At 59.2% G+C, this 12,033-nt stretch overlaps 1 protein-coding gene across 1 annotated transcript; it reads right to left on the bottom strand.

Moving 5' to 3' along the window:
- Positions 1-2,522: 2,522 nt before the first annotated feature.
- Positions 2,523-5,525, bottom strand: BARX1 (BARX homeobox 1). The gene is made up of 4 exons (XM_068974676.1): positions 5,303-5,525; positions 3,279-3,570; positions 3,112-3,196; positions 2,523-2,687 (listed from the first exon to the last, which is right to left on the bottom strand). The coding sequence occupies exons 1-4, from the start codon at positions 5,523-5,525 to the stop codon at positions 2,523-2,525; spliced, it is 765 nt and encodes a 254-aa protein (XP_068830777.1).
- Between the last annotated feature and the right edge of the window lie 6,508 nt (positions 5,526-12,033).

The following is a 12,033-nucleotide window of genomic DNA, read 5'->3' on the forward strand; positions in this document are numbered from 1 at the left end:
TAGCAGCTCGGTCCTCTCCGGGGCCTCCAGGTCTCGATCTACTGCGGTCGCCCCGCTCCCTGTCCGCCAAGGAGCACAAAGGCGCGGGCAGTGACAGAAACCCCTCCCACCCCCGCCCGCACTGGAATTTGGACCCCTTCTACAGGGGCCCAGCTCCCCCACTGACCGGCTGGTGACCTCGTGACAGCGGTGCCCGCGTCAGGTTCCCCATCTGTGCCTGCAGGAGTTGTACTTACTGTAATATTGGGGCCCTTGTGCTCCGGAGCCGGTTTCCTCCGACGCCCTCCCTCCCTTAGAGCTCTGGTCCTTTAAGGCTCTTTCCTCCAGTCCAGTGAGGGGGCTGCCTTGGGGAAAGACCAAAGAACCACAAGGCAATCCGCCCGAGGTTGCATTCCGCAGATTTAATGAAACCTGAGGACCCAGAGGATCCAGAACGAGGTCCCAGAATGAACTGGAGGAGTGCAGGTCGGTATGCCTCCTCTCTCCTCTTTCACCCGTCTTGTCTTCTGCAACTCTGCATAGTTGACAAAAGCTGTGCTGAAATCTCTCCCAGGCCAAGGAGGGACAGAACTTCTTGAATTTTCACTCCCACTCCTGTCCCACTTTGAGGTGGAGAGGATTAAAAATCTCAGTAGTGTACCTGATTTGGCTAGCCTGGGCCTGCTGTAGGAAGGTTTTGGCAGGACCACTACATTGAGCAGACCTGGAGGTAACCCTAAGGGATGGAAGGAATTAGGAGTTGCAGTCACACACTGATGGTCTATTTCTTCCCTCCTGCCTACAGGTTTTTCTCAGGCCCCTCAGGGGACAGTGGCAAGTGAGTAGTCTGGGAGCTGTTTTTGAGGTTAAGAGCCTAGAAAGGGAGTTGATTTCCCAAAGACTTGGCAGGGCTGGGGCTTGCAGAGAATTGCCTGCCAACCTCAGAAAACATCCTCTTTTTTAGTCCTCCCAGCCTCAAACCAAGGCCAGTGATGTTTGGGTACCAGAAGTCCAACTGCAAGTTTCAGGAAAGGGCAGTCAAGAGGCGGATTTCAAAAGGAAGCTATCAGCCACTGCAGGTGAAAGCCATAACGGTTTTCACATTCTGAAATTCAAAGCCTGCATCTCAGGATAATGTTCCTGACTCTTTCCGTCTCTGTTTGCACCTGCAAGGACCTGGTTTCAAATCTTGTTCCTGTTTGGAACTCTGCAGAGCCAAGTTTCCGTCTGTCTCCTAGCTTTAACCAGTGGTGTGCCCATTTCCCCATCTCCATAGCCTGGTGGTAGTCCTAGAAAGCACAAAAACAGAAACCAACTGGGGAGCTCGCAGCCCAGTTTAGGTCAGGGAGGAGGCAACTGGAAACCTTCCCCAGCAAAAGGGGCTGGGTTGGAGGGGGCGGGGCAGCAAGCACTTGCCACCAGGCCATGCCCTTGGAAAGGGGCACCCTGAAAGACTGTGAGCAGTTTGGGGTCCTCTGCCCTCTGCCTCAGGTACCCCCACTTGGTTCCCAGGTGCCTTGGCCCGGGTCTATACTGTAGAAAGTGTCAAAACTCCGGGAGCCGGGTGCCTCTGCAAGCAAGGGCTGCTGATGGTGGCCGGCCTCGAGGTGAGTCCTAGGTTTCCTGTCAGCCTTGGGAAGGGCTGGCCAGAAAATCTCAAGGGCCTCATAGTCCCTGAGACCGAACCAACAATCGGGCCGTTTTCAGCCTGGGGCCACTTGCTGAGTGAGAGCGCGGTGGCCTGGGGCTCCCGCTCCTGTTGGCGACCGCTGTGTAGCCTGATTGCTGCCATCCACAGCGCCCTGGGCCGAGAAGAAAGGGAGCAGGTTCAGACTGGCCTCTCACGCCCAAAGTGGAAGCGATTCCTAGGATCCTGCAGCAACCGAGCCTTTAGCCTGCCGGCCCGGCCGGGTGGAGCTGGTTAAGGCTCGCATCCATGGAACCCCGGGGCAAGGATGTTTCAGAAGCCACTGCGTGTGTCCCTCTTACCTCGCCGTGTCCCCCTCCAACCTCGCGGATTCAGAAACTCCCTCAAGTCCCGCTGTGTCATAAAATATTTTATTGGGAAAAAAAATCACCGTCTTCGTAAGAGAGGGGTAGGGGCCCCAGCGACGTCGGTTTGTCTGGGCGCCATCTCCGGCCGTGGTGGCCTGCGCCGGGCCGCGGGGTCCCCGACGCGTGGAAGCGCGTGTGTGCCTGGAGGCGTCTGGGCCCGGGGTCCGGCCAGAGGCGAGTGGGGGGTGCAGGAGAGGAGCGGGGCGTGAACGCGCGTGGATCGCCTGGCACAGTTGAGCTCCGAGCGGAGGCGACCTTCTGCCGCGTCTGATGTGAGTTTCCAGGCTAGGGCCCGCGAGCGCACTGGGGCCTCGGTTTGGCTTCAGGGTCTGTCCTTGTTTGGCCCCTAACTGTCCGCATTCAAGGTAATGATAAAAAGTTTAGAAAGCAAACGGCGTGGACGCAGAAGGGCCAACTCGCTGCTTTCGGCAGATTCTGGGAGCCGCCGACTGCGCTGGGGTTCCCTGGACCCGCACCCTCTGCCGTGCTCAGTCCTCGTGGCTCCGGTCGCTGGCCTCGCCTGGCGCCTCCGCCGTCTTCTCCGCCTCCTTGGCGCGCTCCTGCTCCGTCAGCTGTTCGCTCGTGGGGATGGAATTCTTCTTTGGCCTCCCCTTGGGCTTGGTGGGAGACTCCAGGCCGCCGCCCTGTAGCACCTGCGAGGGAGACCAGCGGCGCTGCGGTGAACTGGCCAGGGATCCCGGCGCCCTGGAGAGGCAGGCAGGACCTGGAGAGCCCAACGAGGTTACCGGCAGGCCGCGCCTAGCCCCTAGGAAATGGTGGCCATTTGTCCGAGCGCTGCTGGGGCAAAACGACCAGAACTTTTCGGGTGGAGGGTTCAAGTCTTCCAGGAACACTGAGAGCTCAGGGAGCAAGAAAGGAGCTGGGCCAGGGCACCGGAAGGAAGCTGAGCTAGGGCACTCAGAGGGACAGAGAGCAGGGAGGGTCCTTCTGGGCACCAGAACAGAGGGAATCGGGAGTACTGGGCGCAGATCTCCACGGTGGAGAGGAGAGAAGCTCTCGAAGGCTGCAGGGGCGTGGCGGCAAACGGAGAACACAGAAAACCGCGAAGACACTTACTATTTTCTTCCACTTCATCCTTCGATTCTGGTACCACGTCTTAACCTGCAACTGGCTCAGACCCAGGGACTCGGCGAGATCTATTCTGGAAAGAGCGGGGTGCACCCTCAGCAGGGCATGCAGCCTCCCTCCCACTACCCGCTGGGCCCAGCCTGGCCCCGCGCTACCTGTCCGGGGTGGAGAGGTACTTCTGCTTCTCAAAGCGTTTCTCTAGGCCCATCAGCTGCAGCTCGGTGAACACGGTGCGGCTCCGACGCCCCTTCTTGGCCTTGGTGCCCGGCTCCCCAGCGCCTGGCGCCTCCAGCTTCCCGCGGAGCTGCAGCTCCAGCGGCAGGTGCGGAGCGCCCGCCGCGCCGGGGAGCCCAGGCCCCGCGGCCAGCAGCGCCGAGCCCAGTCCGGAGCAGCCGAGCGGCGCCAGCGGGAACTTAAACACCGCCGCCTGCTCGGCCTTCAGCACGGCTGCGGGGAGAGAGTGGGGAGCCGGGTGAGCTCGAGCCGTGCTCCTCCTCCTGGAGATCCTCGCACCGTGCGCCCCTGCCGACAGCTCGCCCTCAGCCAGTGTCCCCGGCATAAAACTTTCGTGCTGGCCAGGATGTGAGAAATCTGTGCAAGGCAGACCCTTCTCGACGCCGGGTTTCCCAGAGTCTGGGAGGGGGACCTCCCCAACCCGGGCTCTGCCTGGCGTTCCCCAGGCCCCAGCTGCCCTGACATTTCAGGATTCCCAATGAACAAGGTCGAAGCTCCCAAACCAACGGAGTATGTGTGTCACAGAAAAGGGAAACCAAGAAAAAACGGCACAGTTAGGACCATGAGCATTTGCCCCACCAAAATAGGCTTTGCTGCATTCAGGGGGGAAAAAAAAGAGAGTTTCAATGGAGTAAGCAATCTGCTGGTCTATGCAGAGCAAAACAGCCACCCCGAGAGATAGGCAGTGAACAGGCAGAACAGTCAGTGAAGGTGAAGTTGGGAGCTTCCCGGAAATTCCAAAGCACCCCCAAGAAATAGGAAATTTGTTCTTCCTGCTTTCTCTCTTTAGACTCTTCCCCGCGAAGACGTTTCAATTTTCATTAGTCCTAAATGATTTTTTGTTTTTTTGCCCGCTTCAAACGAATTATTAATCGTGCAGCTGGAGGCAAAAAGCAGCAGAGATTGAACTCAAAACGAACCAACTGGTCCCGCTGGCCCTCAGGCAGGCGGATCACAGGCTGAAGGGTCACTGGGTATAGAGGATGTCAGTGCCCTGGGCTGGGGTCCTGCTAGAAGGAAGGAGGGCTCCCTGCCCGGATACATCTCACTACCGGCGATGTTAGGCCCGCTGGAGTCAAGAAGGGCCCGGGCACGATGAGCGGGTGAAAGTGAGGAGGCAGCGGGAGGGGAGAAAGGATCCTTGGAGAACGGTGAGAGGAAGGGCAGACCTACTCCACTGAGAGGAAGGTTGGAGAGAGATAGGGAAAGGTCAGAAGAGGGAATGAAGTGGAGAGGGCAGGCAGGTCAAGGCAGGGCCTGGACAAGAGAAGAAGAGAAGAGAACTGAAAGGAGCAGAAAAAGTCTGAGTTGCTGATACAAGCTCGGCCAAGGTGCCGCCGATCTGGAGCATAAGGGCCAGTCCGGCAGCAGCTCACAGACAAGCCTCTTGTCCTCAGGCAAGGCCCAAGGGGGTCTACGCTACAGCACAGGCGGGTTCGTCGCCAGCCTGAGACCCTGGGCTCCGGGAGGCTCTGGGCTGGCTCCGGCCAGCGTCAGCCCCCAGCACAGCTCTCAGACACACGGGCCTCTTCCGTCAAGGTCCAGCTTTCCCAGCTTGGGCAGCCACGGCCACTCCCAAGTCCTGTGGCGAAGGCCCAGGCGCCCGCGGCCTGAGGTCGCTTTGACCCGAAGTCTGACATTCGCAGTCTGGTCCAGCGCCCGCGATGGGGATGCGGGCTCGGGTCCCCGGGCTGGACTCCATGGGGCTGGAAACCACAGGGTCGCAGTGAAGAAGAGAGCGAATGCTCTCCCGGCTGGCCTGGCCCACGGGCACGAGGCCTGGTTTCTGCGCGGCCCGGCGCCTGCCCCTTTTGCTTCCCTGCCTGGAACGCGCCGAAGGAACGACCCGGGGCCTGCGTGCCCGGAGCTGCGTCCCGCAGAGGCCGCGGCTCGCTTCCTCCCGCCGAGCCCGGTCAGCGCCCCGCGGCCCCCGGCCCGCACGTACCCAGGTGGCTGTGGAAGGGCCGCGCCGCCAGTAGCGCCTGCACGCCGAACTTGAGCAGCTCGCCCGCGGCGGCGGCGGCGGCGGCGGGAGCGGCGCCCTTGGGCCCCGGAGGCTCAGTGAGGATTTCCTCGATCATGAAGCTGCGGTAGCGGTGCGGCCGGTGGTCGGCGCAGCCCTCGGGCGGCCCGAAGCGCGCTGCGCCCGGCTCTCCCGGCCGCTGCATCGCGGCTCCCGGAGCTCGGCGGCGTCAGCGGCTGGGGCGCGGGGCCCGCGCGGGGTCTAGGCCGGCCCGCAGCTCCCGGCGGCGCGCGGGCGCCGGCTCATGCCCCCTCCCCCGCCGGCCAGCCGGGCGGAGGCACAGGGCGCGGGCGGGGCGCGCGGGGCTCGGCTGGTCGGACCCGAGACTGCGCCCCCGCCCCGCTCTGCCGCGCCTCTAGCCTGGTCGGCCCCGCGTCACCGCCCCGCCCCGCCCCGCCCGGCCGCCCCGCCCCGCCCCGCGACACCGCCCCTCACCCCCCAGGCCGAGCCCGAGGGAGGGCCAGAGATGGGAGGGTGGCAGGAGGGAGGGGGCCGCGCGAGAGGCAGACCGACCCAGACAGAGGGAGACCCGGCGGAGCGCACGCCCAGGAAGGATCGAGCCGCAGAGCTCGGGACACAAGAACCCCAGGGATGGGAGATCGAGAAAGAGAGAGAGAGAGAGGTGAGAGAGGGTCTAGAGCGAGACACCGAGGGCCACACAAGATGCGAGACGGTGACGTGAGGATGCCAGGGACGCCGAGACGTGCGCAGAGAGCGACCGACAGAGGCGCGGGAGGCAGCGGGCCGTGACGTGCCAGAGAGCACAGAGGCAAGCAGGACAGAAAGAGGGGGCAGTAAAGAAAGATGGGACAGCTAGGCAAGGCGGGCGGCCTGGGCAGGGGTTAGGGAGCCCGGGAGAGATCCGGGGGAGGGGTAGAAAGCTCGGCTGGGAAGTGGGTGGCGGTGCTCAGCCTCCATGCCAGGACGCAGGGCCGCCCTCGGGGCTGGAGTGCAGCAGTGGGCCGAGCGCAATTCTCAGGGCAGTGATCCTACCTGTGCCTCAGTTTACCAGGCACCGCCTCATTTCTGCGGGACGGCCCTGAGAGTCAGATTTCTCCAGCCAGAATTTGCTTATATTGTCAAGTGATATGTGGACCCTTCCACACAACCCTAGATGCTGTGGAGTGGGTTGGGTTCCCCTAGTTACAGCAAGAGGTGGATGCCAGGAAAAGGAAAGGCTGCAGATTTGCCTTTTCGCAGTTTTGGAGCAGCAGAGGAAACGGGTATTGGGTGGAGCTGGATGAGAAGCCACAGAGGGCCCTGGGAATCTGGAGATGAACGCTGGCTCCTGCCTCTTCTCTGAGCCTTAAGGACCCCCAATATGATTGAGGAAGGCTAGAGGCTTTGCAGGTCTCTCTCTTCATCATTAGGGGAATATTAGTCCAAGTTAGGGAGTCAGTCCCAAAGCTCAACTCTCCACTTAGTCTATCTCTTTGGCATTGTCACTCAAGACAAGCCACTGCCCCATTCTGGACCTCAGTCTCCTGACCTGTCCAGAGAAGATGCTGACATTTGATTTCAGGGAGGCTGTGAGGACTTAGTGGGGGGTTCTGTTCCCGTGGATCCATAGGATTGACTAGGGAGGAGTAAATAGTTTGTCTAGACAAGGAGGGTGGGGTGTCAGCGGAGATGGGTGGGTGTCCCCGGGAGACTGGGGAGGGTGCCTACCCTTCTCCTCCTGTCCCTTGGGAGTCCCTCAGCTGGGGTCCTGGGCCTCTTCTCTTTCCCATGTGAGCTCTGCCTGGGACCTCAGTGATCACCTCTGGGAAACAGGACCTACTTACTACACCCGTGGCCCTGCCTCACCTCAAGATGATGCAGCTTGTCAAGCTCTAGCTGCCAGTGGTGAGGCCCTGGCACCTGTGAATGAGATGCCCAAGACTCTTTGTCCACAGGGACAAAGAGAATGTCTTACCAGAGGCTCTAAGAGCCTAGCTGCCTGTCCCCCTAGTTGTTGAGTGACTTCAGCCAGGGCTGCACCTTTCTGAACCTCCCAGCCCTCCTCAGGACTGAAAAGACCTCCAGCTGCTCCCTATGTGGGTGATCTTATGAGCCACATGGCTGCTCAGAAGGGGATAGTGTGGGACCCACTAAGAGTGAGGATATCCCACACAAGGCAGGCCTCTCTCCTGGTGAGAGGTAGAGAGACAGGGAGTGGGTCTGTGCCACCTAAGTTGGCCCAGCAGCCACCAGGCAAACAGAGAAAAGCCAGTGTCTCCCAGAGCTCTAGGCAGTCCAGCTGGGAGTCTCTTCTAGCTCACAGGCAAAGAGAACCCCTCCCTAGATAGGTGCTTGTGTGTCATCCAGTCCAACCACCTACTTTCTCAGATGGTGAAACTAAGGCCCAGCAAGAGGAAAGTACTGGCCCAGGGACCACAGTGAGCAAGGTTTGTTTTCTATTTGGTCCTGGTGCATATGGCATGGGGCCCATTTTCCTCTCACCTCCTTCCACCTAGTAGGGCCCATCAGCCACCTCCTTCTTTCCATACCTTCCCAAGGGCATAGCCTATGGGTAGCCTACTGTGAACCCCTGCTCCCTCCCTTTACCTTCTATTTGTGCCCTTAACTGAAGCCACCTGGCTTTGAACTATCTCTGCTCTAGGCAGTTGCCTCCCTGAGGGTCTTAGGTCCTCCAGACCAGCGGAGCCCAGGACCCAGATCGGAGGACTTGGGAATCACCAAATCCATTTTGCCTCCAGTTCTGGGTCAGGTTTAGGGGTAGGAGCTTATTTTCAGGATTGAGGCGTCACCTCTAGATTTTTGGGAGTCAGAAAACTAGTGCAGTCCAGCCCCCACCCTATTTCGCAGATGCTGAAGGGGAACACTTCCCCTCAACTACTTAGGCTTAGCTTCTGGGGGCTGAGGTCTGAGCCATGGCAGGCACCAGGAATACGGCCCATGGCTCTTTAGGGGAGCATTGGAGACCCTCACTGGTCCAAAGGGCTCCCTGTCACCCCTCAAGGCCCTTCCCTGGGTGGGTAGGCCTCTGATCTCCCCTCTCTGGGCACGCCTATGCTCGGCTGTGATCCCAAAGAAGATCTACAGATAAACCCCCTTTTAGGCGAAAAAATACTCACAAAGAGCAGCAGGGCCTCTTTTGCTTGGGAATTGCAGCATTATTGGCCGGCAAATGACTCCCAGAGAGTGGGGTCCTTCCTCCTTCCTTCCCAGAGAGAAGGGTCCCTCCTCCCTGTCGGGAACAGAGGCCCAGAGAAGGGAAAACCCCCTTGGGCGAAGGGGCCTGAGGGCCTCTCGCGCGGTCCCAGCCTTTTAGCCCCCGCCTCAGGGGTGCAACCACCGGGCCCAGCTCCTCCAGCCCGGGCCTCCCGCCGCTGCTGCCGCCTCGAAAATCCCGGAAACCGTCCGCTCTCGGCGGGCGCAGTGGAAAAGGTGACCTCAGCGCCCGCAGCCAGCCGCCCTCACCGCGGGCCGGGCGATGAGGGGCTCCGGGCAGCAGGGGGGTCTCGGCGCCGCCCGGACGCCGGGTGGGGCCCCCTCCCCACTGCTCTCCTCCTCAGACCCCACAGCCGCGCCGTCAGGGCAACAGCGCGAGAGAGGATTACCTCCCTCCCTAACCGAACCCCCTCAGCCCAGGAGCGCAGGTCCCAGACCTTCCCCTCCTCCACCTAAGGGCTCCTTCTCCCCTGGCGCCTCCCGGGTGGGTTTCTGGAGCCGATGGGGCAAAGGGGGCCCAAAGCACTGTACAGATGAGAAGCTGAGTCCGGCTGTGCGCAGGCCCGGGCAAGGTCTGTGACCAGGTCTGGGTGCTTCTGCATTACCTGGAGCGTTCTGGGCCCAGTTCCCCCTCCAGCACCCACCGAACCCCGGCCCTTTTTCGTTGTCTCCTCTCCAAGTTGTCGAGGGTCTGTGTCCTACTCCGCAGAACAGAGTCGGGGATGGGAACCCATTCCGGACCTATCTGCTCACCCCTGGGCGCAACCTCCGGTAGGCAGCTGCTGGAGGCGGGCGGGGGTGGGGTGCGGGTGGTGGGCGCCACACCTCCCCCCAAGCCCAAGTCAGCCGGGAACGGAGCCGCGAAGGACTTCCCGGTCTCTGTCACCTTTGGCAACCCGGCGTCCCTCGCCCCTGTGCCCGGTCTCCTCAAGGACGCCCGCGGTCGCGTCGGCGTCCAGAACGAAAGTCATCCTCTAGGAGCTTCTTTTGAAAGCGGTCACTTGTGATTGTCCCCGGCCCAGGGCAGGCTAACGCTGGTGGCTGAGGCTCTCAGGTGGCCGCACCGGCTCTGTCTCCGTGGACCATGCCAGGAGGAGCATACCGGCACCGCCGGGAACGCAGCGTTCGTCCTGAGGCCCCGTGCCCCGTTCTTGCTCATAGTGTCTGGATTCAAGACTGGCGACATCTACCTTGCCTTCAGAACAGAAACTCTCGATGTTATAAAATTACTCCGTCTCCACGCTCCTAAGTCACACCTCCTGATGACCGCATGATCACTTTCTCTTTGGAGAAGCGGATCTCTATTGATGCCTTCCTTGATGAACATTTCAAGTCATGTGCGGACTTTTCGTTTTGAATCGTTTCAAACACCTGTGAGCTCAGGGCTCAAAGAGCCTTTGGGGACAGCGCCTTGAGACACATCCCTCCCTCTCCCCTTCAAATTCTCCCTCTTCAAGTAATTTACAAATTTGTTCCTTTGGAAATAATTACTTTATTTTTGTTTTGTAGCTATTTTTTTTTAACGTGTGACTTTTCTTTAGAAATGTGTTTTAAAGACCAGATCCATAGGTAGGCAATGATTGCCTTGACCCAGCCAGGATTCCGTTTTTGATGCCCCCAGAAACCCAAAGCATTCCTGCTGGGCACACCGCAGACCTCGGGCTGTTCTGCACTCGCCCCTAGGCATTTCAGCCTAGCCGGGAAGGTTTGAACAACTACCTTGGTTCCGAGTGGAGTCCTGAACAGTATCTGCATTGGAGGCCACACGCAGGGCCGGGAAGTAGTGGCCGCGAGTGCCTCGGCTCTCTGGGGCCCCAAGACTCGCTCAGCAGCTCCTGCACGCAGATATCCACGCCGTGTGTAGGCAGCCCGGGGGTCTCCCACTGGCTTCTCCCGCAGGTATGCGCAGGTCCTTTGAGAATGTGCTCTGAAACAAGGGCGCTGTGCTCCAGGGACACGATGCCAAGGAGCAGGAGGCTGGGTCCGACTCCCTCCCGGGCGCCAGTCAGGGACCCCAGTCCAGGTTCCCAGCCGGTCTGGCCTTTGAGAGAACGAGGTGCCCGCTCTCCTGGGCCACTGTCCTCCTGAAGCCACGGGACCGGCCTCGGCGACAGGACAGAAAAAGAGAGGTCCCACGACAGAGGCCGGTCCCTCCAAACAGACCCGCAGGCAAGATTCATGCAAATGGCTCAAGCTTTGTTTTTCTTCCTTTTTTTCCTCCCTTCCTTCTTGGCTGTTCGTTCTCTTTTCCTTCCCTTCATCTGTTTACCCTTTTTCTTCTTTAGCCTGCTTCCTCTGCATGCTTCTTCTTCCTCTTTTCTCGCGCTCTTGCTCCTTCCCTGCTTCTCTGCTCTCTCCTTTTCCCTGTTCCCTTTGGTCAGAAGGGGTCCACATCCCAGTCTGTCTCCCTGGCAATAAAGGGAGAGGCCTTGTACTCACCAGGGGACCTCCCGGTACCCCACGCAGAGCCCTGGGAGGCTTAGGGGAGGCAGGGTCTCCTCCCAGCTCGCTGGGCATTCGAGGTGGCAAAGATGAATGAGGCAAAAGCCTGAATCTGTGACCCAGCCAGGCGAGGCGGGCACATCTCCTCCAGGGTGTCTTCCAACAAAACATATTGCCCCTTGCAAGAGGGAATTCACGCCTGTATCTGTCCTCCCTAACACGGAAGTCCCTTCTCCTCTGCAGTATTGGGAGGGTTGGGGGGCAGGCGGGAAGTAAAGAGGAAAGAGAGAAGCCACCATCACGGTGTTCCTTAGACACCAGGCCAGACCCAGCCTCTGATTCCTAGGCTCCAGTCCAGTCCTTTTCCTGCTTGTCTGAGTGAGATGAAGAGTCTAGGAGCTTGGTGCCCAGTCCACCTACACCTGTGCTTCCTGCACTCTTTTGTACATGTTCCTCAGTGCCAAGCATGGGCACAGAGGCCCTGCCTGCAAATGTCCAAATGCCATGCAGGGCACACAAGGAACCCGTGATGCAAGCTCATTCCCTGTTTCCCCAAATAAAAACACAAGAAGGGATGAACTAGATGAATACTTCTTTCTTACCAATTTTAACAGTCTAGATCAAGGGCTGAAAAACTTTCTGTAAAAGGCCAGATAAGTAGATATTTTAAGCTTTGTGGGCTGTATGGATCTGGTGTAGTGCCTCCATTCTGCCCTTGAGCATGAATACCGCCGTAGGGAACACATGAAGGGTTGAATGTGCCGCTGTGCCAGTCTCGCTCCATATGCACATCAAAACTTGAGTTTCATCTAATTTTCATAAAATATTATGTCACAAATATTTGTCCTATCTTTGTTTGTTTCAACTATTTAAAATTTTAAAAAACATTCTCAGTTCACAGGCCATGCAAAAACAGGCAACGGACCATAGTTGCCAATTCCTAGTCTGCTAGTCTAGATGCAAATTCTTCTGATTGCCCACATATGTGCACCTCTGTATCGGAAGGGTTACCTTGTTTAAAAAGCATTTTTAATTTT

The sequence above is a fragment of the Capricornis sumatraensis genome, chromosome 6 (genome assembly GCF_032405125.1).
Source record: "Capricornis sumatraensis isolate serow.1 chromosome 6, serow.2, whole genome shotgun sequence".
Classification (NCBI taxonomy): Eukaryota; Metazoa; Chordata; class Mammalia; order Artiodactyla; family Bovidae; genus Capricornis; species Capricornis sumatraensis.

Bases quoted from the DNA above. Each gene is read 5' to 3' on its own strand.
- BARX1 (XM_068974676.1), bottom strand. From the start codon at position 5,525: ATGCAGCGGCCGGGAGAGCCGGGCGCAGCGCGCTTCGGGCCGCCCGAG. The intron at 3,197-3,278 runs GTAGCGCGGGGC...CGCTCTTTCCAG, and splicing joins TACCTCTCCACCCCGGACAG to AATAGATCTCGCCGAGTCCC. The intron at 2,688-3,111 runs GTAAGTGTCTTC...TCTCCCTCGCAG, and splicing joins GGATGAAGTGGAAGAAAATA to GTGCTACAGGGCGGCGGCCT.